At 32.8% G+C, this 19,642-nt stretch overlaps 1 protein-coding gene across 1 annotated transcript; it reads left to right on the plus strand.

Moving 5' to 3' along the window:
• The first annotated feature begins 10,050 nt into the window (after positions 1–10,050).
• On the plus strand, positions 10,051–19,124 carry LOC143060948 (uncharacterized). The gene is made up of 2 exons (XM_076233655.1): positions 10,051–10,156; positions 14,966–19,124. Exon 2 carries the CDS (start codon positions 14,980–14,982, stop codon positions 17,980–17,982), a length of 3,003 nt encoding a protein of 1,000 aa, XP_076089770.1. The 5' UTR covers positions 10,051–10,156; positions 14,966–14,979; the 3' UTR covers positions 17,983–19,124.
• Positions 19,125–19,642: the final 518 nt, after the last annotated feature.

A 19,642-nucleotide genomic window follows, 5' to 3' on the forward strand; every position in this document is an offset into this window, starting at 1 on the left:
AATATATATATTCGCATTCTGACTTTTTCTAAATGCCCACTTAATGAGGTGTGTGATTTTTTCTTAATAAGACTATGAGGCAAAGTGGTCAGTATATAGGGTAGAAAAATCAAAAGCACCAATTAAAAAAGCATGCAATTTATCAAGTACCTCGAACCAATTTTGACACTCCAAAAGTAACTTATTATTTTCAAAGGCTAAATTTTTTATCTGGCTATTGATTGGACCAAGTGTACTAGTAAATAGAATACATAGTTTAGTAGGGGAGCAATGGCTTGAAGACGAAATAAATCTTTGTTTGTAATGAGCTATGTGCTGCTTCGGGACCCAGGACATGGCTGGAACTTTCATTGTACAATGTGTTTGATTCTACTTTGAAAAGAATCACAGAGCTGAGTCAATGTACCATATTATATGAAAGGTTAACTGGTAGTAAGGACCTAGTCCTTAATTGAGATGCTTGTCAGATATTCCTGGCCATATGTTTCCTTTTTGTCATAATAATAATTGTTCTGCTTTAATATGTTGGTACGGAAAACAAGGAACATTATCCTCATACAAAAAAATAAGATAATTCTAAATACATGTTCCAAATAAAATGGAATTTATTACAAAGGATAATCATAAGATATACTGGAATTGTCCTGGACCTCACTTCTGTAATGGGTATATGTTAATGGAATCCTTCTCCGAATACGGGACCAACTTATTACTAGTGGTAGACCCCAATGTCCAATGATCTTCAATTTCTACCGAATATTGGCTGTTAAAAAAATGCTAACATTCCAATTTTCAATAACAGTTAACAGCAAATCCATTATCACAATAACAGATAACAAAAAAACTAAAAGCCCAATAACAGATAACAATGAATAAGACAATAACAGCTAACAGCAAATATATTTTCAGAATAACAGATAACAAAGAATTAAATTGCCCCATAACAGCATAACAGTTAAACCCCTTGCCCCCCCCCCCCCCACCCCGAATATGTAATGATTATCATAAAATTCTTTTCACTCAGTCCACACATTTATCATGACGGTATTGAAAGACTATTTTAAAATTATTTGGACCACAAACGATAAGACATAACACATAATCCAATCAAACCCACAACAGAAACATCATAAATAATTACATAAATTTTGGATGTATAGAATACCGAGGAAGTCGTATAGCCATGCAAATTCATACTGAGTCTCGGTAAAACAGTCATATTCGGGAATAGGTCACGTTCGGTACTTAGCAGAAAGACAATATAGATGTTAAACAACCATCTAAGACGTGATAAACATGTCATTAGTTAGTTTAAGCACATACACATTGTACAAATCAACCAATTCGTGATGGTGTCCATAAAATTACGAAGTGTAATTTTTAATCTTTACACACTCCTGTATATGAAGTCCGTATAGTGTGAATAGTTATCAAAGGTATCAATAGTTTGTGAACATGCACGAGCATAACGTATCAATTGAGATATAAATACACCATACGACGGGTCAGAGGGTCTGTTACTCGTGCGTGATTTGAGTGTCATTGATAAGTCTTTTGTAGAAGAAATGCGCGTATGACGTTAATATAAAACTTCAATCCTGCAGGTATCTATGATGAGTTTATTTACAACCACTGGGTCGATGCCACTGCTTGTGGAGTTTTAATTCCTCGAGGGTATCACCAGCCCAGTATTCAGCACTTCTGTGTTGACTTAAGTTATCATTGATACTAGGTTCATAATTATAAATAAACTGCTAACAAAACTTTCAATTTTTGAAGTACTAAGGCTTTTCTACCTCAGGAATAGATTACATTAGCTGTATTTGGAAAAACGTTAAGGAATTTTTGGTCCTCAATGCTTTTCAACTTCGTATTTATTTGGCCTTTTTAACATTTTTTTTGTTCGAGAGTTACTGATGAGTCTTTTGTTGACGAAACGCGCGTATGGCGTAAATATAAAATTTCAATCCTGGTATCTATGATGAGTTTATTTACTGCTGCGAAATGGAAAATTGATAATTGGAAAGTTAAAATCATCTCGTTAGTCATAGATTTTAGTTTGAAGTCGTCCATCTGTGTCAATATTGATGAAAATATCAAGGTATGAAGCAGTCCTTCTTGTATCAGTAGTATCTTTAATCTGAAGTTCACAGGGATCTCTGAGATGCAAGTAATGACTTGAATATCGGTTATTAAGTGATAGGAAGTCATTAATATATCTTAAAGCAAAATTAAAAGAATTTTGCTAGGTGCGTTTTCCTTTTTTCTGTTAGAAGGTTCTGAATGAATTTTGCTTCATATGAGTACAAAAAACAAGTCGGCCAGAAGTGCATGTGCACAACTAGTACCCTTTATAATACCGACTGTCTGTTGAAATGTCAATTCTCCAAATTCAACAAATATAGTGTCAATTAGAAAGTCCAGAATTTTGATTATATCATCTTCAGTGTATCTTCTGGTAGAATCTGTGTGGTTCTTCACAAAATAAGAATGAGTATAACCCAAAACATGAAATTTAAATCTACGATCTCCATTTTATAGAAAACCTCTGTTTAATGCGATGGTGACTTCGATCTTTCAATTGAGCATAGGGAATAGTAATGGTTAATGATATGGTTTCACACAACACAATAGTTCAATACTATTCAATAAACAAATTTAAGAATAACCAATATAGAAATTCAAAAATTGTTAATACATAAAATTAACCCTAAAACCAGTAGTAAGAGAAAATAACGGAATATCCATAAATAAAAATAGGTACGGGTGAGCGGGTTAAAAAATGTTCTCAAAACTTTCAATAATTGTTGATCGAGGTTTCAACTCTAATTTCAAAAATAATATATAATAATAACTAAGTGTTTATCGTGTGAAAGCAAATCTGGGAGTGAAGTAAAAAGGTATGTAATTTAACAGGTAAACGAAAGTGAATAGAATTCAACTAATAATCCAATAAGAAAAGTTATGACAAAATCAGGATGAGGAAAAGAATGTAGCATTTAGATAAATAAATTCGTTTAATAGGAACAGAAAAATAATTAAATCTAGGATTTAAAAAAAAAATTCAGTAATTAATCATTTTTAATAAAATAAAATTTCCAGATAGTAGTGTAAAGCGTAAAAAAATCAAAGGTCTTAATATTGCTGAGATAGTGATCTTTCGAATTTTGAGAATCCACACTGGTTAAATATATCTTATAATAATATGTTGAAGGCCATCTTTTACTGTAGAAAGAATAGTAGTCAACACTTAAAAATGTGAGATTTACTGATAGATAAAGGCAATTCATTATTTATAATTTAACAACAGAATAGACAAAGGAGGCCCTAATAATGTACAAGAATCGATGACCTTTTCTACACACTCTGATGATGGTAAAATATTTGAAATAGATGAATTGCTGACACCTCAACAAATAATGAGGGTTTTTTTTGCAGCATGTTAGAAAAAGTGATGCTGCTAGGGAGCTTGTTATTTCAGAACTACAGAAAAGATTGGAATAACTATTTTAGTTTCGTTATGAAAAACATGCAAATGTCTGATTTTTTTTATGGAATGGAATGGATGCTCCTAACAAATTTGATAGATATAAGTAAATAAAGGCAACAGTAGTATACCGCTGTTCAAAACTCATAAATCCATGCAAAAACAAAATCGGGGTAACAAACTAAAACCGAGGGAAATGCATTAAATATAAGAGGAGAACAACGGCATAACACTAAAATGTAACACACATAGACAAAATCCCACGAGAATAACAAATATAACATATATATATAACATCAAAACCAAATACATGAATTTGGGATAGACAAGTACCGTGACACGTCTTATCGCAATGTGAATTTACACTAAAAAATAAGGGAAAACAAACGACACAACGTTATAATGTAATACACACAGAAACGAACTATAATATAACAATGGCCATATTCCTGACTTGGTACAGGGCATTTTTAAAGGAAAAAATGGTGGGTTGAACCTGGTTTTGTGGCATGCCAAACCTCGCACTTTTATGACCATGTGAAATATAACATCAAAATGACAACACAGGACTACAATATAAATAAATTGGAGAACACAATTGACAAAGAATCACACGAACAACAACCAACAAAAGGCAACAAGTTCAAAATTTTAATACGCCAGAAGTGTATTTTGTCCACACAAGACCTACGTGTGACGCCCAGATACAAAAGTTTGAAAGCCGAAACGAATACAAAGTTGAACAGCATCGAGGACCAAAAGATCAAAAAGGTTGTGCCAAAAACGGCAAGGGTTTTCTGTTAGTTACCAGAAAATCCCTATAATTTAGAATAATTTATACTTTTGCTAACAGTAAATTTTATAAAATGAATATTCAAAAGATGTACATGATAAAACTGAAGTATTAACTAATTACAGGAAACAACTGAAATACATTTACATAACCAGACATTTGTAACACAAAAGTAGACACATCCGAATAAGTTTAAACCTCTACGCCAAGTGACGTCCTATTTGAAACTGAAAAATGACGAAAAAATGACGTCATTTGAATTTGTAAAACAGATCATCAAAAAATGAAAAATGACGTCACATAAGAATGAATAAGATAGATTAGGATTGATTTAAGATTATATATTTGAACTAAATACTGATATTGCATTTAATAACAAAGCCCTTAATCTAATTTATGACTTCCGGAAAAAACACAAATTTTGAAATTGTAATTATTTACCTAATTTAAATAAAAATTCCAAACTGTTGAAAGTTATTTCAAAACATTTATATGTGTATTAAAATAGCAAAAGAGACGTTGACAATATGTTTCCAGATTTTGTTACAATAAAAGTGGTAAGAAAATGAGAAAAAAAAACCTTTCATTGAGCATTGACAGTTTCTTGTTTCCATGGTAATCGATATTGGAACTTTCGAGAAGAATGTTATTTTTTTGTCAGTACACCATAAAAGAGCCCTCATATAAAAATAAAGGAAATCCAAATGTATGCATTTCCTTTTCTTTGAAATCCATTGATTTTAACATAAACAGAACCAAGGAAACTCATACCACATCTTCATATATCTATAATCAGCCCACCATATATTTTTGATATTAAGATGTCATGTGCCAAAGTCAGGAAAATGGCAGTTGTTATCAAATATTAGTAGTCCGTTTTAATGTATGTAGGCGCTTGCTTTTTGTTGCACTTCAGTGTTTCTGTTGTTCCAGTTTATTCCTCTTATAGTTGATGTGTTTCTCTCGGTTTTAGTTTGTAACCCGGATACGATTTATGACTATTGAACAGCGGTATACTACTGTTGCCTTTATTTAAAAAAAAAAAATAATAGGCGATTCTTCTAAACCTTAAGCTATAAATGTTAGGAAGTAACACAATCGCCTATGATTGCAATAAAAAAGGTCTTGCAGGTCAAAATCAGTCGAGTCATAAGTTCTGAAAGGAAGGAAATTGGTATACAAAGTAGACACTAGATTGGGAGAGGTTGTGGCTACATAGAGTTGTATTACAAACTAATAAAATGTACCCCAAAACTAGTGGTAAAACTGTTTCCGAACTTCAAATACTAGAACTGCATGACAAAGATTCTATTTCTGTCACCGAACGTAGGACAGTATAGCTACTAGAAGTATAAAAACAAACAGAGTGACTAAAATAAAATGAAATGAACCAAAAGTACGATTTTCTTTTTTTTTCAAAAGCAGGTTACAGTAAGCAATATTTCCAAACACTTTGACCTAAAATACAGCCGTGTCCCTCTACCACGACCTGAAACGACTGCACGAAATGATAAAACAATGTTAAGTAGTCGTTTTCATGGTCCATACGGTTTGCACCTTGCTTTGAAAGTGAAGTTTTCAACGATTGTACTATATGTACTATTCGGGAAAGTAAATGGGGACGTGATTTTTGTTACGAAAATTGAAACATACCCGCTATCGTCTGTGAAATGATATTCCATAACTGTCAACCAACTCGTGCTGGTTTCCGTGAAATTTAAGAAAGGATGATTTCAACTCCCTCACTTGGAACTCTTGGTTTAATAGTTTCCTTGTGATCAACAACCATCTATTAAGGAAATCATGACAGGAAATACTATCACTGGAATATCGTTTTAACTGGGAGATATATACTCTGTATGCAGGCGCTGTTCACAATTGGAAAACACAAGCATCTCATAAATCGTAAAGGCAATTACATTGTAAAAGAGAGGCGAAAGATACTTCAAACTCAATAAGTCGAAAATAAACCGACAACGTCATGGCAAAAACAGAAAAGGACAAGCAGACAAACAACAAAACACAAAACATGGCACAGAAAAACTAAAAACTGGACAAAAAAAAACCCTGTGAACCTGTGAGTATATTCACAGAATAGACATATATATATGCATGTAAAAGGCATTGTCTTCAAAAAGATCAGCTTAGTTGGGACACACAATTTTTCCCCTTATAATCTCATACAGATCCAGTGTATATGATTATACAGATACCTGCACCTTTACTGGTGTACTGTTAGTCCTCGACGTTATCACCATCCATGTGACCAGTACGGACCCCGTCATGCTAAATTTTCACTCAGCCATATTTCACAATCGTTAATGCGATACATACCTGAAATTGAAATAACTAAAAAGTATCGAATACTGAAAAAGTAGTTTAACATTTAATCAACAATACATTTAGAGAAAAGGAATATCAATGATATTTCATGTTAACATGATAAAGTGCTGGTCTGGTGAAAACGAGACGTATGTATAGTGCATTTATGTTGTTCTTCCTCATAACTCTGTTGGAGTAGTTTTGTGTTAGGAATACATTCCTGTAAATAAATTCGTATACAGTGTGAACATAGAAGTCATCATGTTTGTCATAGATTCTAGTCTAAAATCATCCATCTGTGTAAATATCGAGAAAATGATTGAGATGTGAACAAAATTGAGAATGGAAACGAACGAGGAATGTGTCAATGAGACAACAACCTGCATGTCAAATGAAGCATGCATGTATGGGATATTTCAGATTCTAGCACTCACTGAAATGCGGGTAATAGAGTGACACGCTAACATCAATATATCATTAATATATAAGACAGAAACTTAAGAATGTTGTAAAATGCGTTTTAATTTTGTCTTTAAGAGTGTTCTTTAATAGTTCGACATTTTATGAGTACAAAAGCAAATCGGCAAGCTAAGTCGCACAACAGGTATTCAATGGAATACGACTGTCTCTGTTAAAATATTTATCAACCAAACTCAACAAATATGTAGTTGATTAAAAATTCCTGTGTTATGATGATATCATCATCAGTATAAAGTTATTTAAACTAATTTGGGTAATCACAAATTATAATGTGTGTTTATGACACAAAAAAAGGGTATACGCTTGCCATATTTATACTCGGAAAAGGATCTGTTTAATCATGAGATGATAAAAAGACAATTTGCAAATATCTTACAACAGTTTTAGACTGATAATGTCTATAATATACTTATATACAAACAATTAATAATTTGAAATGGATCGTATCTTAGTTTGAGGGCTTTGTAGGCCACGTCACCGTAAAAAAACCGAACCCGATGTAATATCCCCCCTGTACTGAAATTTCTACAAGTTATCTTTAAAAAAAACTTTTTAGCAATTTGTATTTACGAACCCTGTGATAAAAAGATTTACCGTGTATATGTAAACTTTGTCAAAAAAGATTCAGATAGAACTGGGAACATTATATCTATATATGTACCAGGATAGAATCATAAAACTTCAAAAAAGAGAAGCAAGAATTATACTTCAATGTGATATTTCTTTAAAATTGCTATCTTTCGCAGAGAGAATTAAAAAAAACCAATAACATATAAAACATATCATAGAAGCACAGAGCATTACATTTCAACATACAGACACAGCTATTGCAGTACAAAAACAATAGGTTCTATTATTATTTCTTATTGTTAGCAGCTGTAGCAAAGCAGTATGCAAAAGAAATAATATAAGTAGCGTATATAAATAGTTGATATAGCTAAAAAAAAACCAATATAATGTATCTAGCAAGTTTAAAAAATAAATCGAAATTAAAACTCAATAACACAGCAGAATTCAAAGTAACGTTACCGGCAGCAGATGTCATTATTTACAAATTACATGAAATGCACATGTACGATTTTCAGATAACCAAAGAAGTGGCATGCAATGAATTCCGCCGTCTGGCTTCCTTATATCAAAAGCTTGTCTTTACTTTGCCATTTTATGTTGTGATACACTAGCTTTGCCTTTAAACCCATAATTTTATATTTATGCTAAATTATATTAGAAATAAAACAGGATTTATATATTATCCCTAATTTAATGTCTCAAAAAGTCATGTGCTGGTAGTTTCAAATGTTCTATCGATGAACTGTTAGAGCTTTTGCAGTCATTGTAGATAGATCTTAATACTCGTTTTTTTGTATTCTTTGGTTTTCGATGTGTTGTGTAATGCAAAATTATGGACAGTAGCTGAGATTCGACTCCACAAATGAATGAATAGCAGTACAAATATAAACAAATGTTCTGGTCAGAATTTTACCATGAAAAAACGTACACAATGAACATATAAAATAAAGCATAATAAACATTTAAAAATGTACATCTGAATACATCAATTCACCATAAAAAAATAACAGATTTCTCTGAGAAAGCTTACTTTATGAAAATTAAGATAGACCTGTCTGACAATCTCAAACAGCAGTCCGTGTGTCTGTAGTGTATGCCTCTCTTGACAGCTGTCTTGGACACCTACTTAGCAGTCAATGTTGTTTGGATTTATCCTTTAATTCAGGTAAGAGACTATACAGCTTGTGTAAACAAGAACCATCGCATGATAATGTGTTGTCGTGTGCATAATTATAATGAGCTCTGCTCAATGGAATAAAAAAGATTTGATCTTAACTTTAAGAAAGAGAGGTTCAAGAATGAAACCGGGCACATAATGGGATTTTCACATGCATTTTAATGGATGAGACGGTTACCATGTTGTTATGCTACTCGACTTGTGTTATATTCATGTTAATTGTTGTTTTGTTGCTTTATAATAAAAAGAAAATACTCAATTTCAAATACTTTTTTATTGTAAAGCAAGGTAAGGTATTGAAGAATGAAATGTGTATTTTTTTGTTGTTTTTTTTCTTCTGATTTTTGTTCGCAATTGAATTGCATCGCTTGAAGGTTTGCGTGGACTTTGACGGATGATAACCATGATATTAGCTATTTATTATCTTCCTGTATGATTTTAAAACTGATTCCACCCCAAATGCCAGATGATTTAGATCTATAGGTCACACCCAGACCCTCTTCTCGTAGTCTTTTACTGTGTTATTCTATTCGATAGTGCATTGTGTAGATTTACATGGCGGTGTTGCATTCATTATAAACTGGACCCCTGTTGTGTTCACTTATCGCTACACTGGTGCGAAGCTATAGATGGAGCGGCGGACCAGTTTGCATTCATTATAATGGTTCTAGAAATTTTAAAGCCCGGCTGGCACGGCGACGCACCGGCAGTCACCTCCTTTTCCTTTTTGTGTTCAGCATATGACTCTCAGTCAAGTTGTGTTTATTACTGGTTTGGCTTCTTAATCGATATGTAAGATTTTATCATTTTGCGTATTTACTGAGGTCCGTTCGATTAAGATTTCAAAATTAAATATGTTAATATAGATTAAACGAAGAACACAATTTAAAAAAGTCTACAATAATTTCTCTCATGCTTTATATTTTAATTTCATTTAATAAATTATCTATAAACTGGCTGAAATTTTGCCGTTCATGATTTGGTTTGAAGAGCAGTCCATATGCATTGGATGGTATGTGAAATTCTGTATATATTAACTACATTTTTTTAAGATGCACCATAAAAGTGGGAACTATTTTTTTTAAAACTTGAAAAGAATTGTGTGCTGGGTAAACTCGGTCACCTTTTCGTGACTTTAAAAAAAAAATTCAGGCCGTTCTGGCTGATCTTTCTTAGACTTTTCAAATAAATTAGATATTCCTTTTGCAACCAAATTTGATTGGATGATGTTAATTTTCCCGCGAAAAAGTCAGACGAACGTTACGTTTTCAGGAGAAAAATAAGTTGTTTACAAGAAGAAATCTGGACCACAAGATTGAAGAATAAAGTATGCATATTTATAGGAAGTACACGGAAACAAAAAATACTTCAAATAATTGCATCCTTTTTTCTCTCTCAACAACTTGCACAATTTGTAAGGTTCATCATAACAAATCATCAAAATAATGTGGGGCGAAAATGGTTGTTTACATCCAGAAAACTACTCTGCGTACAGACAAATATGTGCAGTTTGAAAAGTTTTAAGTTATAGCATCCAATAGAAATATAAGGGTTAAATGTATTTTTCATATCAGAAAGATAAAATCATTTAGGTTCTTAAACTGTTGAAAAGAAATTGTTATGGCCGTGTTTACACCACAAAATCTTTTCTTGTCTGTCTTCCTAGACATATCATTGCATATCCTCAAACCGATGCTAGAGAAGTAAGAATGCATGGCAAACCTACTTGTATAAGATATATACATTTTATACTTGAGAAAATTCAGAACTTCTATATCTGTATGGTTACGTCGTAGCTACCAATTCTGGCTTTAATACAACTTATCTGAATTTTGATGTCTTTGTTTTGGAGACTGCAGAAGATTGCTATAAACAAATAAACAATTAAGTCCATTTGACAAATGACAGGGTTATTTACACAGTTAAGTTACAGTGGAGTCTGTGCGGCCGTTGATACCGTGCATTAGCTGATTTCGTTATATCAACCCTGTAACGCAAATAAAATTGTTCGTGTTATTGATTTAGCATTCCGAAGGGATAAAAAAGAATAAAATTGTAAAGTTATTGTTTTAGCATTCCGAAGAGATAAAAAAGAATAAAATTGTTAAGTTCCAGATTGAAATAATAACTGCAATCCCATTATTTACAATATTTGGCCAATGTCCATTAAAAAAAAATACAGCATCAGATAAGATTTGTTTAACTTAACATGCTTAAGCCAAATTTTTATCAGATTGATATAATTTTTGCTCTGCATCCTTGGCAGTGTGCTTGGTTTGAATTTAGCTACCTTTCGTAGCAGCAAATCTTTCCTCTATTCAAAATAAGCTATTTTTGGAAGGCATGTGCTAAATCACTGGACATTGGAGGAACTCTCAGAACAGGGGCAGGCCTTGACAATAACGCTTGTCCGATTGTCCGGTACCAGAGGGCAAAAAGGTCGGACAAGTAAAAGCTGTATCAAGCTTGTCCGTCGGGACAAGTACAATTATTCACAGAAAATAAATTTAATCCAACTTTGATGAACAAAGTAATTTATTTTAAACAAAAAACAAGAAATCAAATATTAATTTGACATGTTTCTGTATTATGTTTATTCAAATGCAAAACCTTTATCTTCAACATGTTTACGTGCAATCGATAATTTTAACTGGTTCTTTGTCAGGTACTTTTTAACAGGTAAAAGGTATACTATTCTCGGAAACCAGTCTTACTGATCCGAATCAATGGTGTGCTTTGTAGATTTGGTAACTTTACAGGACAGTTCGTCACCTCGAAAGATTCAGCTCCAATTGTTTAAGAGACAGTTTGGCACCATAGGAGACATACATTTTGTATTTAGTAGACATGATTGATAGACAGTTTGACAAGGCAGGAGACATTTCGGGACCAAGACAAATCAGTACCTCATTTTGCTACCTTATTCTGTTCCTTTTAAAAAATAAATACCATACCAGTAATTTTTTCACAAAAATATTTTTTTTTATTTACCATAAATTTAATTCACAAAATCATATTTGATCATAGTAGAAAAAAAACAGTACTTGCAATATGGTGACCTATAGTTGTTAATTTCTGTGTCATTTTGTCTTAAGCAGAGAGTTGTCTCATTGGAAATCTGACCTTATGATGGCTTATCTTCTTCTTTTTATTGATTGCATTTGAATACACTTTTTTTAACTTAAAAAAAAAAAAAAAGAGAACACAAATCCAATGAGTGTACAGGCCTATCAGATGGTGCCTCAGGATTAGTCTGATGAGACTAGCATTGATAGAAACTAGAACCTAATTCCTGTGCATAGGCAGATCCAGGGGGGGGGCCCGGGCCTCCCCCTTTCGTGGGAAAAATTTGGTTGATTATATAGGGAATCATTGAAGCATGACTGGAGCAGGCCCCCCTTAGGTCAGTCAGTGGGCCCCCCCTTAGGAAAAGTTCTGGATCCGCCACTGCTGTGATATGACTAGTTTCGCAGTTGTACTTGACTCATATTTTTGAAAAGTATTTAAAAAAATACATCAAATTCTGTTATATTGTTTAAATTCGTTTTGCTCCTATAATCAACTAAACATGTAAAAAGGTTATTTTTGGGGAAGACGGCTTCAAGCCGTCAATCCCCAATGGGGTTGACCAGAGTGATATTCCCTCACATCATTCATTTTGTTTTTATAGTGTGGAAAACCCCCCAACAAATCTTACTAAGAATGATGAGATGGGGAGACACAAATGAATAAATTGACTTTAAACACTTTTTTACACATTTCCCTTCTGTTTCTCTCGAAATTATCGTATATCGGAGCTTTCCTTTACAATATTTATGTTTCTTTTACAATCCGGAAAAATCAGTATGACGAGATATTCTAAATATATCCAACCTACATTATATTTTATAGTGACGTCATTGTTGGAATGCCACACTACGCATAAGCAGGGATATCCTTCACTGATTATTTAAATCATTCTCAAAGATTTTTCACTTATTAAAAAATAGTATTTGTTGAATTTAAACATAATGATGTTTGCTGTAGATGATTTAAACATCAACATGCAATACTTTAATTTGTAGGTCAACAACTTTCAAAGTAAATAGTCCGAGGGGCTACATGAGATCGGGAGAGAAACGATCTTTTCCATTTTTTCTGTAAAACTCTTGTTTTGAGAATCTTCTTCCAATTCAGGAGCGCCTCAATTTATGAGCTAATTATCCACTAAAATAAACACTTAAAATGTGACATTTAGTATATGATAAGTAGTCTTTCATTAAAACTAAATTTTGTGTACCAACATAATCATTGTAATAGTTACAAAAAAATGACAAATGTTGCATTTTGTAGTTTAAACCTATTTATTCATGAAATTTTACAAATATTTCAAAATGTAGGATTTGGAAACAAGCTTCACACAGTTAACATCAATCATATTGTTATTTTTATTAGTACCTGTATCCCTGTGATGAGAGATGTAACTGGGAACTTTATCAATGGAAATTTAAAATTGAATAGATTTTTCAGTCCTAACTTTCTTAAGAAAAAAATTAAAAATTTTAAAAGTACTGTCACAAAAAATGGAAAATGGCCCTAGCCTACTGTTCAATCGTACACTATTAAGATTTCAAAAATAATTGTAGTTGTTGTTAAATGACAGAATCCAACTAGTTGAATTTTAGATAATTAACTATCAACTTTAATTGAATGTTTAGATTTAGAAGATGCAGATCTCTTCCATTGGTCTAAATTGAATCCTAAACTAAAGAAACGAAATTACATTAAACAACAATTGATTCCAATAGTGTCAACCTTCCACATGTTCTAGCTGTTCTTTTTTTCATTCTTTATATGAAGACTATCAAAAGATAACCCCCCCCCCAACCCCCACCCCAAAAAAATTAAATAGAAACAAGGGCCGTCTTTCCCCTCAGAGCTATTCAGCTCTTTGATTAATAAAAATTTTTGGACAAGTAACAATTTCATTCGGACAAGTAAATTTTGGTATGTACTTGTCCTACAGGACAAGTTGAAAAAAAGTTATTGTAGAGGCCTGTTCGCCTCAAAAATTTTCAAATTAAATATTTTTTTATTAAAATTTTCAAATCGCTCACTCGCCCCAAATTTTGGAGTCCAAAAATCCGTACAACAAGAAATTAAATTGGTGTGGCCTAACAGTGTAGTAAATAAAATTTCAATTTTTGCTGTATTTTATTGTACCCTCGAGTCTCCTTTACTATATATGTTATTGTCTGTTTTTCTATAACTGTAAGAAATACATTGTAGGTCAACAATCTTTGGTGTACGGAATGAGTGTAAGGTTTATATGTCAGTTAGTTAGGTATCCTCTGCCCTGGATCTCATTTTCAGGGTTCATAAGTCAATGTTAAGTTTTCATGGTTAAGTTTTTATGCCCCCTGGCACCATAGTGAAGGGGGCATTTAGTTTTACCCAGGGCTGTCCGTATGTCCCAAAGTTGGTTTCCGTTCTCTTACTTTAGTTTGCCTCAACCAAATGGCATGAAACTTGTATACAATGCTTATTACCACAAAATACAGATTAAAATTGAATTTTTGGGTTGTCACTAATATTTTTCTAGAGTTATGCCCCTTTACAAATGAAAAAAATGCTGAATTTTTCTTTTCCATTCTCTAACTTAAGTTTGCATCAACCAAAATTTTATGAAACTTTTACACAATACTTATTATCACAAAACTCAGATCAAGTACAAATTTGGGTACAGTCACTTTTACTGTTCTTCAGTTGTGTTCCTTTATAACTTTGTATGATATCCAAGTGGGTGCATCATCTTTTTCCCATGGACACATTCCTCATTTATTTCTGGGATACTTTAAGCAATAGGGTTACTATATTTTTCTTATAGAACAATTGTAAGATGTACATGTTTTCCAGTTTGATTTATCTGACCTTGACCTCATTTCCTTGTATCATGTTAACATGGTTAAGTTTATGCGACACTTGCAGAAAAATTATTTATGACCGTCAACAAAAAGTCAATGGTCAGTAAAGCAGGCGAGACATTTCAGCGTGTGCACTCTTGTGATATATTTCATTAATATTCTGCAATTGAATTTGTTCTTTAACTGGTATTAAAAAGTGATGTAATTATTTCAACGTTTATATTTTTTTGTAGGACATAGGAATGAGATGTCTTTCCAACCTGAAAAGAAAAAATCCTTGTCGGATAGGTTTGGTTGTATACCATCAGTAGGTCATGGACAGCAGAATGACAGTCAGAACTTTTCTAAAAGTTGGAAAGGCTCAGGACAAAAAAATAGCTCCTTTACAAGCAGTTATTCAAGAAATGAAAAGAAAGATCCTAAAAACACTCTTACAGTTTGTTTGAAAGTTAATCGTCAGAATAAAGATAACAGTTATGTGAATCGTCCTTGTCAACCTCTACGTATGGAATGTCGTGACAAACCATCTGAAATAGCAAAACAGTTTTCAAGAAATGGATCTCAGGACAGTAAAGAAAATAACAGTGTCAACTTCAAACATGGTTATGGACGTCAAGTTGCTGTTAAAGACACTTGTGTCAACGGCGAGTTGAGAAACAGTCAGGACCGAGCTCTAAGGCATGAAATTGGTTATACGAGTCAAACCTTACCACTAAACCGGATAGAATATAATCATTCTTCAAGGGAAGCTTCTGCCTTGTTAAAAACTCCTCCCAAATTTAATGGTAATGACTCAATATTCACAAGAACTTCACCCCAATTTGTTGGTAATTATTCAAAGGGCTATGCTTTCCAAAATGAAAGGTATAATCAGTTGGAGCAAGAAGGTATTACAAACATTGATAGAAATGCTCCAGGGACAAATTCTTATAGACAAGGCGGATATTGTAATCAGTTTCCAGGGCAGGTGGCAACTGTACCACCTTCAAGTATGAATAGAAAGTCTCCATACTTAGAAAGATCTAACAGTACCGTTAATAATAAAGACACAAAAAAAGCATTGTTAAACACTAGTCCACAATTTTCTGGCAATTTCAATAGTGCAAGACAAACGGCACCTAATGAGACACAGTTACAGAATTGCCATACTGGTTCACGATTCAATAGCAGTCCTCCATTCACCCAAAATACACCGTCTCAAGCGAACAATCAAGGGTTCGCTCAGCAACAACCACAACATATAATGTCTCAAATGTGCACTCAAGGATTTGCTCAGCGACAACCACAACATACACCATCTCAAACAGGCAATCCAGGTTATGCCACTCAACAGCCACAACATACACAGCTTCAAACGAACATTCAAGGGTATGCTCAGCAACAACCACCACATACACCGTCTCAAACAGGCAATCAAGGGTATGCTCCACAACAACCACAACCTTTTATCAACAGCAACATAAGAGATCCAAGGAGTCCAGGATTTTTACAAAATGATCTTTGTAATGCCAGATCTTTACAATATGCTCCTGAAAATCATGGGTTTTATGGAAATGAGTTGACACCAAGCTATTCAGGTCAAACTAAAAGTCCGGTGGACAGGAATAAGAATTTTATAAATAATAGCAACTTCAATGTGCCTAATCAAAACACAGGGTCACAACATGGACCCTATGGGTTGATCAACATTATAACACCAGAGAAACCACTTTTTCAGGTCAACAAAAGCCCCATTGGCTCTGAACAACATACATATAATCATCAGGGACAACAGCAAATGATACCTGCAGTCTGTGAAAATAGGTCATGTAATAGTCCCAACAGTCCTACGTTTAGTTCAGACAGTGAAATGTCTCTTGATTCTAATGTTTTAAGTGAATCGTCAAGCCAAGGATTAAAAGAGAAAATCAAGCCAACTGGGTTTTATAATGATGTAGAAGAGTTGACCAAGAAGTTTTTTGGAAAATGTGAAAAATTAACAAAAACGTCTGAAGATAAGAAAACATTGGAGAAGATTAATACTCAACTCCATACAGAAATTATAACGGCTTTAAATAGTTGTAACCAAAATACAGTATCTCCAGATGCTTCACAGATTGCAGAAGAAATAGACCAGACTAAAAATAAAACATGCCAACAAGATGGGATATCTCCAAAATTGGTCATTGATGAAAGTAAAAAAGAAGGGGAAGATAGTGAACAGGAGAAGTTTGAAGGGAGGACACTGCTAAAAGGTGGTGTGAAACCCAGACACGTTCCAAAAATGATGATCGACAAGCCTGGTCAAGGTCCACCAAATGACAGAAGAACAGTCTATATGACTTGTAGAAATTTATTGGAATTGCCATTGCCCAAGTGGGCAGCTGAAGTTCTTGGAAAAAATGTTTTGGAACATGATATAACAAATGGACATAATAAAGAAAGTAAACCCTCCAAGACTAAAAATGAGAAAACTAAAAAAGAACCAGTAGCAACAAATAAACTTGAAAAAAGGTTAACGGAAATATTTAATGTAAAAGATGGAGAGAAGAAATGTATTGAAACAAAGGTGAATCAGAAATCTGAGAATGTGAAATTAAATTGCCAAGATCAGAAAAAATTGTCAACCACTGTAAGAAAAATAACAGATTCAAAAGATGTGAAAAAATCTTCTTCAGACCAAACAAAGAAATTTCAGCCACCTAAAGATTCAAAGAGGCCTGTATCAAATGGAAATTATAAATCCAATAAGAAAGTTAAAACAAGTGATAAAGTGGATTTGACTTTAGGGGGAACTCTACTTGCTAAACAGAAAGAAGGCAATCCAGTTAAGCAAAAACAAGTACAAAAAGAAACCTTTAATATTTCCACTTCGTCCAGTTATGCCAGTAAGAATGGGTCTAGAGATAATTCAAGGTCAAGAGATAATTCAAAGTCTAGGATTTCAAGGTCAAGAGAAAGTTCAAGGTCCCGCAATAGGTCAAGATCAAGAGACAGACATTCATGGAAAACAAACAAATATTCAGATTCACAATACAAACGTACTGAACAGAACAATTACAGATCAAGGTCAGGTGATGTTCGTAATCGTTCACCTTTAAGCAGTGGGAAAAAATCTAATACCAAGCATGGACTTGACAGAGCAGTTGAAAATGTAACAGCAACTATTAAAAGTATTATTGGCAAAGACTTTAACTGGCCTTATAATGAAAGTGACAATAAAAGTTTTGACATGTATGATTTTAGGGGACGTGATGATATTGGTAGCTAGAATGATAAAAAAACTGACACTAAATAAATATTAACTGTAAGCAGCATACAGTAAACAAGTTTGATATATAGTTTTAAATAGTATAATTAAACTGCATTTCCAGAAAAGGACAAAAGTTATAATTTTAAAGGATGGATGAGGGGATTGAAAAAAAAGTCTTGAGGACATATACTAATAGTTTGCATTCATTTTCTGTAGCCCATTTATCATTGTTAAAAAAAATGTTTAACTAGTTTGTCATTCTCATTGAAATGCCTACATATGGTTTATAATTTTTCATAAGGTATGAGGATAATAATCTAAAGCATGGCTCTTTAACTTAATCAATAATTGTGTTAAAAGTTAGAAAATATTTTTATGTGTCTAGATAGTAATTATATAATGGGCATTATGCTTACCAGTTTGTCCCTCAGTTAGTCCGTCCATCCTGTATTTGAGGTAAAGGTATTTGACCCCCATCCAAAATACAGAAGTATAAGTGTTTAATCCTAAGGAATTTTTCACCTTTATTTTTAACCAAAAAAATCCACAAAAGGGCTTAAATCCTGTATCTGTAAAGGGTCTCCCAGTGTCTGGATTTTATTGAATTTTTCGTTCATAAAATCAGTTCTTTATATTAAGTTTTTAATTTAGAAGAATTTGGGGTTTCCCATAGCATCAACTTTGCATTATTGATATATTCAAATGGGAGGGAGTGAGAGGGGTAATAACTGTTAATTCTGTTTTCTGTTGTCCTTGTTTTAATTGAGCCGTTTTTATTTTATTTGCAAAGTATAACAGATTTGGAAGAAAAAGATCAATTCAGCAAGTTTAATGAAGGTACCTGTATTTACACAGCAGTCTTTGGCATCTGCTAGTCCCTATATGACTGTAAAAATATTAAAATGTACTCTAGACCGAAACAAAATTTACTAGTTATGGGCATTTGACTAGTGGCTAACGGTGCAGACTGTTATACATTTAACCTTTTAATAGCTGTACTGTGTACACCTTTGTAATGGATTATTTTATGCTCAAAGTTCATAATTAATATTATTGAAATTAGTATACATGGTGGTTTTTTTGCTGCATTTCAAATATTTTCAAATAAGGAAATGATTTGCAGTTTAAAGTAAACTACTGATATAATATTAAAATTTCTGAGTTGATATATTTTCTTCTTCTTGTCATAGATATATTAAAAAACAAGTAAATGCATTTTTGTTTCAATAGTAGCTTTAGAAATCAGTAACTGTGTCATGTTTATAGTTTAATACTTTTCCAATTATTTTTTGTTAGTTGTTATAACTTAAAAAGTATTAGATTCTTGAGATCTCATTTATTTGGAAAAAAACTTTCTGCACAAATTTCACAAATTGGTGCTAGAATTGTCTCCCCTTATAACTATCTGTGATATTGTTTTTAATATGTGCAGGTATTATACATTTTAGTTTATTGTTACTTCAGGGTTTAAATGTTTTATTCTTGTACAGTGTAAATATAGTGTGAATCTTTTTAATTGCTTTGTATTGTTACTCTACTGCATGCTATTTTCTGTTAATAGTTGTGTATTGATTGATAAGTCCTCTGTCCTTGGTTATACAAGTCTTATCTTTATATATATATGTAAACAAAAAAACCTGAAATTTAAATAACACCTTGATAAAAGTGTAAATTTCAC

The sequence above is a fragment of the Mytilus galloprovincialis genome, unplaced genomic scaffold, assembly GCF_965363235.1.
Source record: "Mytilus galloprovincialis unplaced genomic scaffold, xbMytGall1.hap1.1 HAP1_SCAFFOLD_195, whole genome shotgun sequence".
Lineage (NCBI taxonomy): Eukaryota > Metazoa > Mollusca > Bivalvia > Mytilida > Mytilidae > Mytilus > Mytilus galloprovincialis.